The sequence below is a fragment of the Daktulosphaira vitifoliae genome, unplaced genomic scaffold, assembly GCF_025091365.1.
Source record: "Daktulosphaira vitifoliae isolate Bord-2020 unplaced genomic scaffold, ASM2509136v1 Scaffold_2, whole genome shotgun sequence".
Classification (NCBI taxonomy): Eukaryota; Metazoa; Arthropoda; class Insecta; order Hemiptera; family Phylloxeridae; genus Daktulosphaira; species Daktulosphaira vitifoliae.
In genome coordinates this window covers 34519033-34531804 of record NW_026099573.1, presented here as the reverse complement: position 1 = coordinate 34531804, position 12772 = coordinate 34519033, and the positions used below count along the sequence as shown (strand labels likewise).

At 25.9% G+C, this 12772-nt stretch overlaps 1 protein-coding gene across 7 annotated transcripts; it reads left to right on the top strand.

Moving 5' to 3' along the window:
• Positions 1-5549: 5549 nt before the first annotated feature.
• Positions 5550-12706, top strand: LOC126900070 (enolase-like). 7 transcript variants are annotated; one of them, XR_007702791.1, is made up of 11 exons: positions 5551-6037; positions 6179-6269; positions 6663-6771; positions 7761-7940; positions 8078-8232; positions 8293-8417; positions 8777-9014; positions 9081-9273; positions 9325-9547; positions 9620-9755; positions 12249-12706. XR_007702791.1 is itself a non-coding variant. In XM_050675509.1 (11 exons), exons 2-10 carry the CDS (start codon positions 6199-6201, stop codon positions 9740-9742), a joined length of 1428 nt encoding a protein of 475 aa, XP_050531466.1. In that variant the 5' UTR covers positions 5553-6037; positions 6179-6198; the 3' UTR covers positions 9743-9755; positions 12249-12706. The 7 variants fall into 7 exon arrangements, 5 of the variants coding, with proteins under 5 accessions (XP_050531468.1, XP_050531467.1, XP_050531466.1 ...); XR_007702790.1 differs by having other exon boundaries at positions 12055-12706; XM_050675509.1 differs by having other exon boundaries at positions 5553-6037; positions 9325-9558.
• The last annotated feature ends 66 nt before the right edge of the window (positions 12707-12772 follow it).

The following is a 12772-nucleotide window of genomic DNA, read 5'->3' as shown; positions in this document are numbered from 1 at the left end:
CTTGATATCTTTATTTGTTCCAAACTTAAATTAAAGCTTAAAAGCTTTTAATGTTCTCGGGACTTCTGTGTGTAACAGACACTAAAGTTAAAAGCCATTGTGACCTCTATAGTGACACAAGCATTATTTTCTAGGAGGAATTAAAATTTTTTAATGCTGAGAAACACATCAAAGATTATTAATAAAAAATTCAGTTGTATTTTTCAACATCACTGCTCTGCGCCAAAGACAATTTCGAGAGGCCGCTATTTAAAAAAACAACGCTTTTAAATGTTATAAAAGCGATATTAAACTCGCATACGATTACCCATATAACAAATGATCATGCAGACTTTAACACCTGCACATTTTTTGGTTAGAACACTTACATATCCAGCTAAACCCAAGCCCATAGGGGGCATTGAAAATGACAACATTTTCACAAAAAAATTAATTTTTTCAACCTAACTTTTTAAATAGTACTGGAAATACTGACACTTATATATGTATCTTAAATTAAAGCTTATGTAATATATTTTATTATGGAAAAATAATGTCTAACTTCATTTTGTCTTCATGGTGAAAATGGTTACCGTATGCTATTTTTGTGTTAAAATTTTCGATCTTGTATTTTATATATTTAACTTTATACTTCTATAACTTTTTAAAAAATGTATGAATCAATACAATTTTTTTTTAATAGATATATTAGGTATTTAACTATTATTTGGTATATTTTTACGTTGATAATAATCATCAGTATAAAATCAATTATTGATCATGATTCCTATGTATACGAATTCAAAGAATGTTTGTTTATTATTTTATTTTGGGTGAATTATGTCGTATTATATTTATATTTAAATTGTTATTCTTTATTATTTAATTCATAAAAAATATAGTCCAATCAATAGGTATTATAGTTTTTTAATAAAAATAAACAAAAACTATAGATAACCAAAATATTGACTTTTTTTTGTCGTGTCATTCATCTTCCTTAAAATATCCTGGTATATGAAAATTATTAATTAATTTCATTAAATAGCTAAGATCATAGAATTCTTCATATTTTCCTTCAGAAACATCAGATAGATACTTATTAGCCATAGACGCCGCGTGAGTTACCATAAAAGATGTTCTGTGACAAGGGGTAATTCCATCAAATACAATATAGATATTTCCAAGCTCGTTAGGTACAACACCATGATCAAACATAACCCATTCCGGTAAACGAACTGTGAAAAGCGTGTACGCGTCCAAAAGTAACCTGTTGTGGATGATAGCGTGTTGCATTATTTTATCTTCTTCAGACCAAAAATGTCGAGTGGGTAATAACAATAAATATCGCCACGCCTGATCGGCATAGGTTAAGGAAAAAACAGACGAGTTATTAAAATATAAAGCCAAAGTTTGCTGGATATCTTCTGTATGTCCTGCTGAAGGGAAGTATTCCGGCCTGTGTTGTTCATTAAAATACATATCAAAATATAAATTTTGGTTTGCATATGAAAACTCTTTTGACTCTTCACGCATATTTTCAAATTCATCCCTCTGTTGCTTATCTGGAATGTAGCCGCTCATGATTAAAAAAACGGGATCGTGGAGCAAGCCCGCCATATCTATAAAGGCAGTACACATTGCTGCTATTTCTACCAATTTTAATAGATATTGTTCATCTTTTAGACCAAGTGTTTCCCAAATTTGAGATGCAAGCACTACAAACATTTCCGTTGAACATAGTGCTCTAAGCAGCACGTCATGAGACAACCCCAGTCGTTGTCCTTTTTTTATAAAACAATCGAATCGATCTTGAACGACTTTCATGTTTGTTGTCTGCTCATTGAAAGCCATTAAAAATTTATTACCCTTTTCGTCTTGAAAAACCCCTGGAATAACGTCTTGAGGATTCAAGTCATACAATGTGGAAGTCCGCTGACGAAATAAGTGCAGTATCGTTGAATGACGAAATGAATCTTCAGCTGGCTCTTGATTAGGATTAGAAACATTAGAACTATTACACTTATTCAATTTATTTATTTGGGATCCACTCAAGTTTTTAATAATTTCATTATTGTGTGATAAAGACCTTAATACTTCAAAATTGAACGACGCTTTTGCGGAGTTATCATCACGAGCAAACCAATAATAAACTGATCTTGAGAGACGATAATCCTTACGAAGGGAAGGCCATCGCAACGCTTTGATTTTATCGTATTTTATCTGATAAAAGTTGGTGTTTTGGTTACTCATAATAATAAATTATGGTATAAATTATTTGTAATTAAAAAAAAACAGGAAATAAATGCTGACTAATAAACGCCTACTTAAGAAAATTCACAAAAATCAAAAATGATTACCGAATACTAAAGCGAAGAATAGTATTATTTAATTCAACTTTACAACAACAACAAATGTTTGTATAATACAGGGATAGAATTTTTTATTATAATGAAACAAACAATCGATGACAAAATTTTACCCACGGAGTTTGTTGATGCGTGTAGGTCAAACAGAATGGTTATTACAAATTTATATTTCTTAACTGGGCTTCAACTTTGTTAGCTCTTGTTACTTTAGTATTAATTATGGTAGAGAAATAATCAGTTATATCACAATTAAAAACTTTAAATGTCAATATTGTTACAATGAAATTTTTTTTACAAAATAAAATACGATCTTATTAAAAAAATGGCGGGTTGATAATAGTTTTTGAACTAGAACTTCAATAATTATTAAAATTTTAAAATATTTAGTTGAGGAATAGCGCAGCAGAGTAAACATAACAATAACATAATCCAAACCTCACCTCATCTTCATTTTAAATTTGTAAATTGTTATAAATTTGTTATTGACTAATCATTTTCTTAATTACAAATTTAATATTTTGAATTTTTTAAAATATATTTTGCATTTTCTTTAACTTAAAGAAAATGCTTATTCCTTAGAAACAAAATTGAAATGCATGAATATACAAAGCTAATGAAGAACCACTTATCATACTTTATAATAAAACAATTTTTTTTTATAAATCCAGAAATCAACATACTTATAAAAAAACTGTATTCATAGTGTTAACAAATATTGTTTATTAGCAACTAGTTTTTGTTCTGCAGACACCACCTTTTCTTCTCCTCACTTTTATCCCAACTACTTGAAGTAGACCACCCTTATCTTAAATTTCCACTTTAACGATCTCCCACATCATCTACATATAATAACACGGCATTTTAAAATTAAAATTCGATTTTCTCAGTTTACAAAAAAAAAATATATACCTTGTTTTTTCCATGTATCATATGTTAATATATTAATATATTTATTTTACTATCTTATAATAAAACAGAATAAATACATAAAAATAAAATATAAATTTACCTTTTAATAAAACAATTTTAAATTAACGAAGAAATAAAATAAATAATAAATAGGAAATAGGAAATATAATTAAAAAAATTTAATTTCTTTTGTAGCTAAAATAGAAATTTTAAATGAATCAGTATTTTTAATTAAATATATAAAATATGTATAGTTAAAATAAAAATACTGTTTCTGATGTATATATTACATATCTGATTTTATACAGAGTGAGTCACGAAGTTATTAATTGATTTTAATTTTTGCTATAAAAACTAAATATAATTATAGTTACATAATATAACTGTCTTTTGTTTTTGGAGTATATTTAATTAAAACTATTTACTATTACTCTTCTTTGTTTTATTTAAAATATTTTCATATAAAAACTTTTCAATTAATAATAGTTAAAATTACGAAATAAATGAATAATTTTTTAAATTTTCAATTCACGGGTAAATTACTTAGTAGACATTTTAACATAATTCTAAAATGTAAACTATCTCCAAAATGATTTTTAAAACGTTTCATAGATTGTTACAGACGTTTTCAACATAAAATAATTAATTTAAATGTTTGTGTTAGTTAATTATAAATATTTTTACATTATTGTCAACAATTTTCCAGAGAGTAAATATTTAATAACTTTTTGAATGTGATATAAACTATAAAGAATTTTAAAAGATGCAAAACTCTTAACTTCTGAATGAACACTAGTGAAATAACTCTAATAGACATCGAAATATTAAATTTAAATAAAGTTTATAACAGTAGATTTACAACAATTTTACGGTATCGTTAAGTTTAGTAACATAGAGATATTGCAACAGCTTTACTAATTTAATGAAGAAAAATATATACCTTGCATTGTTTAATAAATTAAAATAAGTGAAGTTAAACTTTTTAGCTTAACGGAGATGTTTAGGTTTTAAGTTTAATTAGTTTATCATTTGTTCATTTAACGACTAATTATATTATTTATTGGAGTTTATCATTAAATATTCTTTTTTTAAATAAAATTCTATATACTATTACAAAATTAAATTTATAAATATTAGTTAGAAATTTATGTGTCTTCAACATTTAATTTGTTTAATGATATACATATTATGTAACATCCATTTTATGGTTTCATAATGCTTAATGTCAAGATTATTGATGAACAACTTCTTCGATACTCGCGAGTCTCCGACAATTCTCAGGCACGTAATCACGTAAACAAAATCTATTTATAGAAATCTGTCTACATTATTTTCAACAACAGTCGTTCAATGAATTACAGGTATAGTACCATCACAGACAGGTCGTGAAAGTCTCCTAGGGCGTGACATATTTGAGGAGTGCTAAAAAAATATGGATATATTTTTTTTGCATAAGATGTTTTTTTTTTTAAATATATTATATATCAAATGTATAATTGCCTTAAAGCGCCAATGATAGTTATAATGATACTGATCACAGATTAAATAAAATTTCATTTCAATTAAACTGTGCTATAATGAATATAAGTTTTTGATAAGCAAGGAAGTCGCTATATCATTTAATTGTCAAATCAAATGTGTAAATATAGGGCTTCATCTCCAAAAATATTGAATAAAAAAAAGTTAGTAAGTGAAAAATAACATATCCTCCACTACAAAAAAAAATACATTATCCTTATGATTTTACGAAGAATAACGGATTAACTTTGAAACATATCTAAATTACTATTAACTTAACTACTATTTAATTAACTTTAATGAGTTAAAAAAAAACATTTAATTGCACATCCTTAAAAAAATGATATTCTCAGTAAAACGGTTAACAGATTAATTGGGGTTCAAAGTTTATGATTGAAGAATATATGTTAATTATTAGCGAAAGTTTTGATTAAATCTTTGTACTCAAATAACATAAATTTTTGATAAATTAAACCAATTTTATATCAATTCAACAATTCAATATATGTACATGTATGGATGAATTAGATAATTTTAAAGAAACCTGCCTGGTAAAACGCATTTTTAAAATCTTTGATTACACTGATTTGATTATTTGAATTTTTTTTAATGATTAGTCTACAAAAACACTAAAATTAAAATCGATTTTTTAAAATGATTGTAAATATTTTTATGAATGTCACAAATATAAATGATAACGCTTATAACTTTTAATACAATTATCAATTTGTTGGATATTTATTTTTAATAACTAAAGCTTTCTTTGATTTAAAGCATATTTGTTTATTATTTTTTACTAATAAAAAAAAATACATTTTTTTTTCAAATTTTATAATTGACTTTTTTTATTTCTTTTCTCATAAAAAAAATTTGGTGGATCCATAGTAATTTTAAAACACTCGTTGAGTTACAAGCATTTTAATTGATAGATTAATGATAGGGTATGGATCGGAAGCGGAGTATACGAATCAGGGCTGTTACGTTATAAACGTGTTTAAAACACCAAACATTTTAAAATTTACAATGATTATATTGGACATTTTAAATGGTTTTTTTATGTGTTTTTTAATAACCCTGATAGTACATAGCATACAGTTTTAATTAATTTCAGTTCTGAAATAACAATATTAAATTTTTTATCTGGCCTAACTAGTTACTTGTTAAAGTCATATGTTAGAAATAACAAATTATTATCAGTAAATTTAATAACTAATATCAAATAACTCACATTTCATCTTGAGAATTTATTCTCTCAACTGAAGAGAGTAAGTATAAGTGATAAAATAAAAAATTCGGTTACTTTAGCTTGTACTTTAGATTGTAATATGAAATTAAATAATAATATATAATGAAAAACATCTTTTGAAGATAAATTAAATTATTTAACAAGTATATTTTACACTTAGAATTTAACATTTCTTGTGAAATGATGCCACCTTTCTATAAAAATGTAATGAATTTGAAGCGATATCATGGTTTACCATCTTTATATTTTAGGTTTGTATTATGTTTACTTACAATTTGTTCCACAACATTACATTACCTGTGAATTTTATAAAAAATGAATGTATTATTAGTATACTACTCATTTTTTTTTTATTAAAAAATTTTAATAAATAAAACTAAGTTGTAAACACGCTATGTGACATTTATACCCTCTTTATTATAAATTGATCATATATGTATATTTTAAAAACAAATAATATAAAAAAAAACTGAATTTCTTTACCTTAAAACTAGTTTAATTTATGTCTCCATAGGTTTTTTTTAAAAATTTTTCAAAAAAAAATATTTTTTTTCTGTTTATTTGTATTAAATATATAATAGTGATGGAGTAAAAAATGTATATCTAAGTTCACTTTGTAATGGAAATGTGTAAAATATCTTCAGGGGTTTTCAAACCAGTACAGTTTATAAACATCCTTGTAAAGAAAGCAGACCTATTTCAAAACTTGTTGCACGTTCAATATTTGACTCAAGGGGTAATCCTACAGTTGAAGTGAGTTCTGTTATATTACTTAAAATAATTGTTACTTAGTACAAAATAAATGTTTCATTTGGGTTTTAAAAAGAAATTGACTGGTCAATAACTTTTGGATTAGTACTTTGAAAGTTATTAACATTTTTATACATAAGCAAGAAAAGAGTATGACTGAGAAACTTCTAATGGCGAATATTGTCATACTCACATCTTACCTCCAGTTTACTTTTTTAAATGGTAAACTATTTATTTTAACTATCAAAATAGTAGGTCATAAGTTGTTCTTGACCAGTCATTTTTTTAAAAAAAAATTTTGTTTTGTTTTATAAGCTAGCTAAATATGTATGTTTCCATTTAAAACAACCAACACATTGAGGTTGCGGCACAGTGAGGACGTGGTATAGTTGGGTCCAGTATAGACGTTATCTGACAGTGATTAAAATCACTATCATAAAAAGAACTTTGATGCAAATCTGTCTTTAGTTTTAAGAAATTGGTTGATTATTCTAAAAGCAAAATTATTTTTTTGGAGATTTTCCCAATTTACAGGGAACGATGGAAATTTTTTTAATTTTTGAGTTTAATATCTTCGTCTAGATACAATTTGTGATCTTTTGATGTATTATTGAAAGAAATAATGGTTCGCTCTCATGGTTTGGTGAGAGCTGAGAAAAAGTGGTAACAAACAAACACACAGCATAATAAAACTAATACCTTCTTAGTTTTGCATCAAAGCTAAAACAATATAAAAAAATCCTGTTGGAAATTCGTAAAGTGAAAGTGCGTGAGATATTGTAAAGATTTCAACAGATCATGTGCATATTTAAAAAAAAAAAAAACACATAATAGCAACATTAATTCGATGCGAAACTGAGAAGGTTCTCAGCTTCGCATCAAAGCTAAAAATGAAGTTAACACACTTAGTATGTATAAGGAATGAATTAAAAAGTTTTATTAAATGTATACAAAAATATAGTTTTTTAAATAATTACTATTCTTTAATTTAGGTCGATTTAACTACTTCTGATGGAATAACATTTCGTGCAGCTGTACCATCTGGTGCAAGTACTGGTACTTATGAAGCATTGGAACTTCGTGATAATCAAAAGTGCAATTATCTTGGAAAAGGTGTAAAAACCGCCGTTAATAATATAAATTGTCTCATTGGACCAGCTCTTATAAAATCTGTGATTAAAATTTGTTTATTATTTTTTAAGTTAATTAATTTTAATAGCTTAAATTGGATCAATAAATTAATAATTGCAGCTCAGAATTTCTAATTAATTTTGCATTGATTAAAATTAACTTTTTATTTTTAATTTAGGGTATTCAAGTCACTGAGCAAAAGGCCATTGATAATTTTATGATCCAGTTAGATGGAACTCCTAACAAATCAAAACTTGGAGCTAATGCAATTTTAGGTGTCTCATTAGCTATAGCTAAGGCAGGTGCTTCCAGAAAATCAATTCCTCTTTATAAGTATATTTTAAAATTTATTTTTTAATTAATAATTTTAATTATTCTAATTATTATATTTAGACATATAGCTGATTTGGCTGGAAATAAAAATATAATTTTACCTGTTCCGGCCTTCAATGTTATAAATGGAGGGTCTCATGCTGGTAATAAGTTGGCCATGCAAGAGTTTATGATTTTACCAACTGGTAAAAATGTTATATTGCTGTAAAGTTATCATGTCTATGCTTTATAATTAGCACATTTTTCTCTGTTATACATTTTATACTAACAAAATTTTTTCTATCTATGATAATTTAGTGATGATATTGCTATGATTTACCTTTTCAATTAAAATAAAAAAATTATAAAGATTTTTATTGTTGATTTAATAATCAAATTATCTTTCTATTTTTACATTTATAGTTTTTTATTAAGTTAATAATTTTAAATTAGTTTAAATTATTTAAAAAATTTTTCATATATATTAGCTTAAATTATTTTAAGAAGTAATTGAGTGTATTTTAACTATAGAAAATTAAATAATTCAATTTTATGTTATTTATAGGTGCTTGTTCTTTTACTGAAGCTATGAAAATAGGAGTAGAAGTATACCACAATCTAAAAAGTGTTATCAAAACAAAATTTGGTTTAGATGCAACTGCTGTTGGTGATGAAGGTGGTTTTGCACCTAATATTTTAGAAAATATAGAAGGTCTGCATTTGATTGAGATTGCAATTGACAAGGCTGGGTATCAGGGAAGAGTTGATATTGGTATAGATGTTGCTGCTTCTGAATTTTATGTGTAATTAAACTAAAAATAACTTTTTACATTGCAATTTTCTGTATATAACTCATAAAATATTTATAGTGATGGTAAATATGATTTGGATTTCAAAAACAAATCAAAATCTAAAGATAAAAGTCAGATTATTTCTACGGAAAAATTAACTGCATTATACAAGGAATTCATTAATAAATTTCCTATTGTTTCAATAGAGGATCCATTTGATCAAGATCACTGGGATGCTTGGGCATCACTTACAAAAACAACTGACATTCAAGTATTGTAATATTTTCAAATCTACCCAAATGTTATTTAAATATTATAATAGATTGTAGGTGATGATTTAACAGTAACAAACCCAAAACGGATTGCTGAGGCTGTTGAAAAAAAAGCTTGTAACTGCTTGTTATTAAAAGTAAACCAAATTGGAACCGTAACAGAATCTATTGATGCATATTTATTGGCTAAAAAAAATGGTTGGGGAACAATGGTATCTCATCGATCTGGAGAGACTGAAGATACTTTTATTGCTGATCTAGCTGTTGGTCTAAGTACGGGACAAGTAAATAATTTTAATGTTTAAAATTTTAATAAAGTAGAATTCAGTAAACTTTGTTTTTTAGATAAAAACAGGTGCACCATGCCGCTCTGAACGTCTAGCTAAGTATAATCAAATTTTACGTATTGAAGAGGAATTGGGTTGTGATGCTAAGTATGCTGGAAAAAAATTTCGTTGTCCTCATTAAAAAGTTGTTCATGGTAATTAATTTAAATTAATAGATCAATTAAAAAAATTAATATATTGGGTGTTATTTTTTTATATGGAATGTTTTTAATTGTGTTGTTAATTTTATATTTGATATTAATAAAAAAAACTGTATTAAGATAGTCTAGGACTGTTTGATTTGACATTTTTTTTTAAGGTTGATCAATGTGAAGAAAAATTAGTATAATTAACTAGAGAATTGGGTTTTACTGGGGAATATAAGCTTTTAAATAAGTAATAGCAAATACAAAAACCATAATTCCAGTAACTGATAAAAGAATGATCATATAATTTATAAGTTAAACATAAAACATAACAGGTTGTTTAAAACGTCTCTGTACTAACAAATAAAAACACATTTTTTTCGCAAAATTTGACTTTATACATCAACATAGTTTCCTTCTAAAGTGATACATTCATTTCTATGCTTTTCAAATAGAACAATTTATCTGTGCCCTTAAAATACACCTCTTTTTTGGCTTTGACTTCTTTATTCAAGCTGAATCTGTTTCCCTGGAGCATTCGCTTCAGAGTCGTGAAGAAATAGTAGTAGCTGAGGGCCAGATCTACGGCAGCAATTCAAAGCCCAAATCATTTTTGCCATGGTTTTTAATGATTTGTGACATGGTGCATAGTCTTAGTGAAATAGATAATTTTCTTTGCCATGTGCTACTTTTTTCGCGATTTGGCCTTTACATGCTACTATAACACAATGTAGTAATCACTATTGATTGTTTTACCATGTTAGATATAATCAATGAATATAATTCCATGTATATCCCAAAATACCAAGGTCATAACTTTGCCCGCTAATTGTTGCGTTTTTGGCCACTTCAGAACACTTTCACCGGGTCCAGTCCAGTCGGATGCCTGTTATTTTAATTCGGGAGTGTAGTGATGGATTCACAATTTATCCATTGTCACATATTGACGCAAAAATTCTTTCTTATTCTTGTTAAATAGCTACAAATAGCTCTGTGAATCATCGACACGTTGTTGTTCACAGTTAGCAAATGTGGCACCCATTTCGAGCATATCTTTCTTATACCCAAAAGTTCATATAAAATATGTACATGATCAGTTAAAATCTTTACAATATCTCACGCACTTTCACTTTACAAATTACCAACAGGATTTTGTGGATTTTTTTTTGTTGTTTTAGCTTTGATGCAAAACTGAGAAGGTATTAGTTTTACTATGTGTTTTTTTTTTTTGTGTTACCACTTTTTCTCAGCTCTCACCGAACCGATTTCTTTCAATAATACATCAAAAGATCACAAATTGTATCTAATCGAAGATATTAAACTCAAAAATTAAAAAAATTTCCATCATTCTCTGTAAATTGGGAAAATTACAAATTTAATCGTTCATTTTCGAAATTTTATACTTTACATTTTTAACTTTATTATGCTATAACTATTTGAATAATGTTTGGATTAATACAATTTTTTTATAAGAAGTAATATTTATTTTTTAAAATAACACCATTTCCCTTAATATATATATATATATATATATATATATTTATTCATATATTACACATATATATATCATAAAACTTGTAAACAGGATATAAATAAGGAAATAGACATGTAGCTTTTGGAATAATCCATCAATTTTTTTAAATTAAACACTATTTACAGATTTGCATCAAAGTGTTTTTTATGATAGTGATTTTAATCACTGTCAGATATTATTATACTTGATCAACTATGCCACATCCTCACTGTGCTGGGTTTTTTAAAGTTGTTTTTGATGGGGCAGAGTCCTTATAAAACTTTTCAACTATTCCTGGGTTTTCACAGTGTTTTTCCCCATTAGATAGTAGTGTCTAAGCAAAGCACAAAATTAATTTTTATTCATTGTTTACAAAATAACAAAAGTAGCTTCACATTAATGACTGTAACTCAGCAATGTGTTGTTGAAATGTCATGTAATCTTGACATTTCTTTGGAAGGTTGGTACTAACTAAAGATCATAAAGATAAGTTATTAAAGTTGCTATTTTAGCGTTAGTGCCGAGACTTTTTGAATAACTTGTTATTATTATTATCATTAAAGTTAATGCATTTTTTTATTAAATTTTCTTTAATTCACAATAAATTGTTTAAAAATATATAAGAAATTTTTTTACTATCTCAACATTTGGAAATGATCTAACTACCCAGATTTTTCCAGAATTTCAGGAATTCAAATAGTCTTTGTATATTATTAATTCAAGAAAAAGTTATTGAATAAAAAAATAATTATTATAAATAAATGATAAAGTAAAATATAACTTTTCTATTTTCAGTTTTAGATGTTAAGGAGGTGGCCATTAACTTGTAGGTGCATTGTGAGCACTTAATACTAAATTATAGTAATTCAGTATCTTTGCTAAAGTGTTTCCACAGTTGTATTTTTACCATTGTTTAGCACACCAAACACTATATAGATAGGGTATCCTATTAGGACTTCTTCTATATTAGTGTTACTAATTTGTTTTAGAATCAGATAAACATAAAAATAACAAAAAATATTTGAACACTACCAAAATATTGTCTGCATTTTGTCAATTCTTGAAGTTTCCCAAATAAAATGTTTAGTGTTAATTGTTTACTAATTACTAATATTTAGTTTAATTTAGTCAATCTTAATAAGGTTGACTAAAAATTATAAATTCTAAATTTTTATTTGATTAATATGTTTTTCTGGTTATTTAAGAAAATTTGTAATATTGTAAAATTTTATATTAAAAATGTTTTTTAGTTAATAATCCAAATGTTAAACTAAATTGACTAATTTTCTTTTATAAGACTGATGAATATGTGAAATTAATTTTATCATTTATAATGTTAACTGTTTAATTAGTTCAAATTATTTGGTTTAATAGTTATGAAATGAACAATTTTTTTTATTGTTTTGTTTTTATTAGTCTGTAGTATAAATATAAAACTTGGCATGCATTTTGTATTATGGGCTTGAACACCTTTTGTTAAATTTAATCTTATCCAAAAATTGAATGAACAATA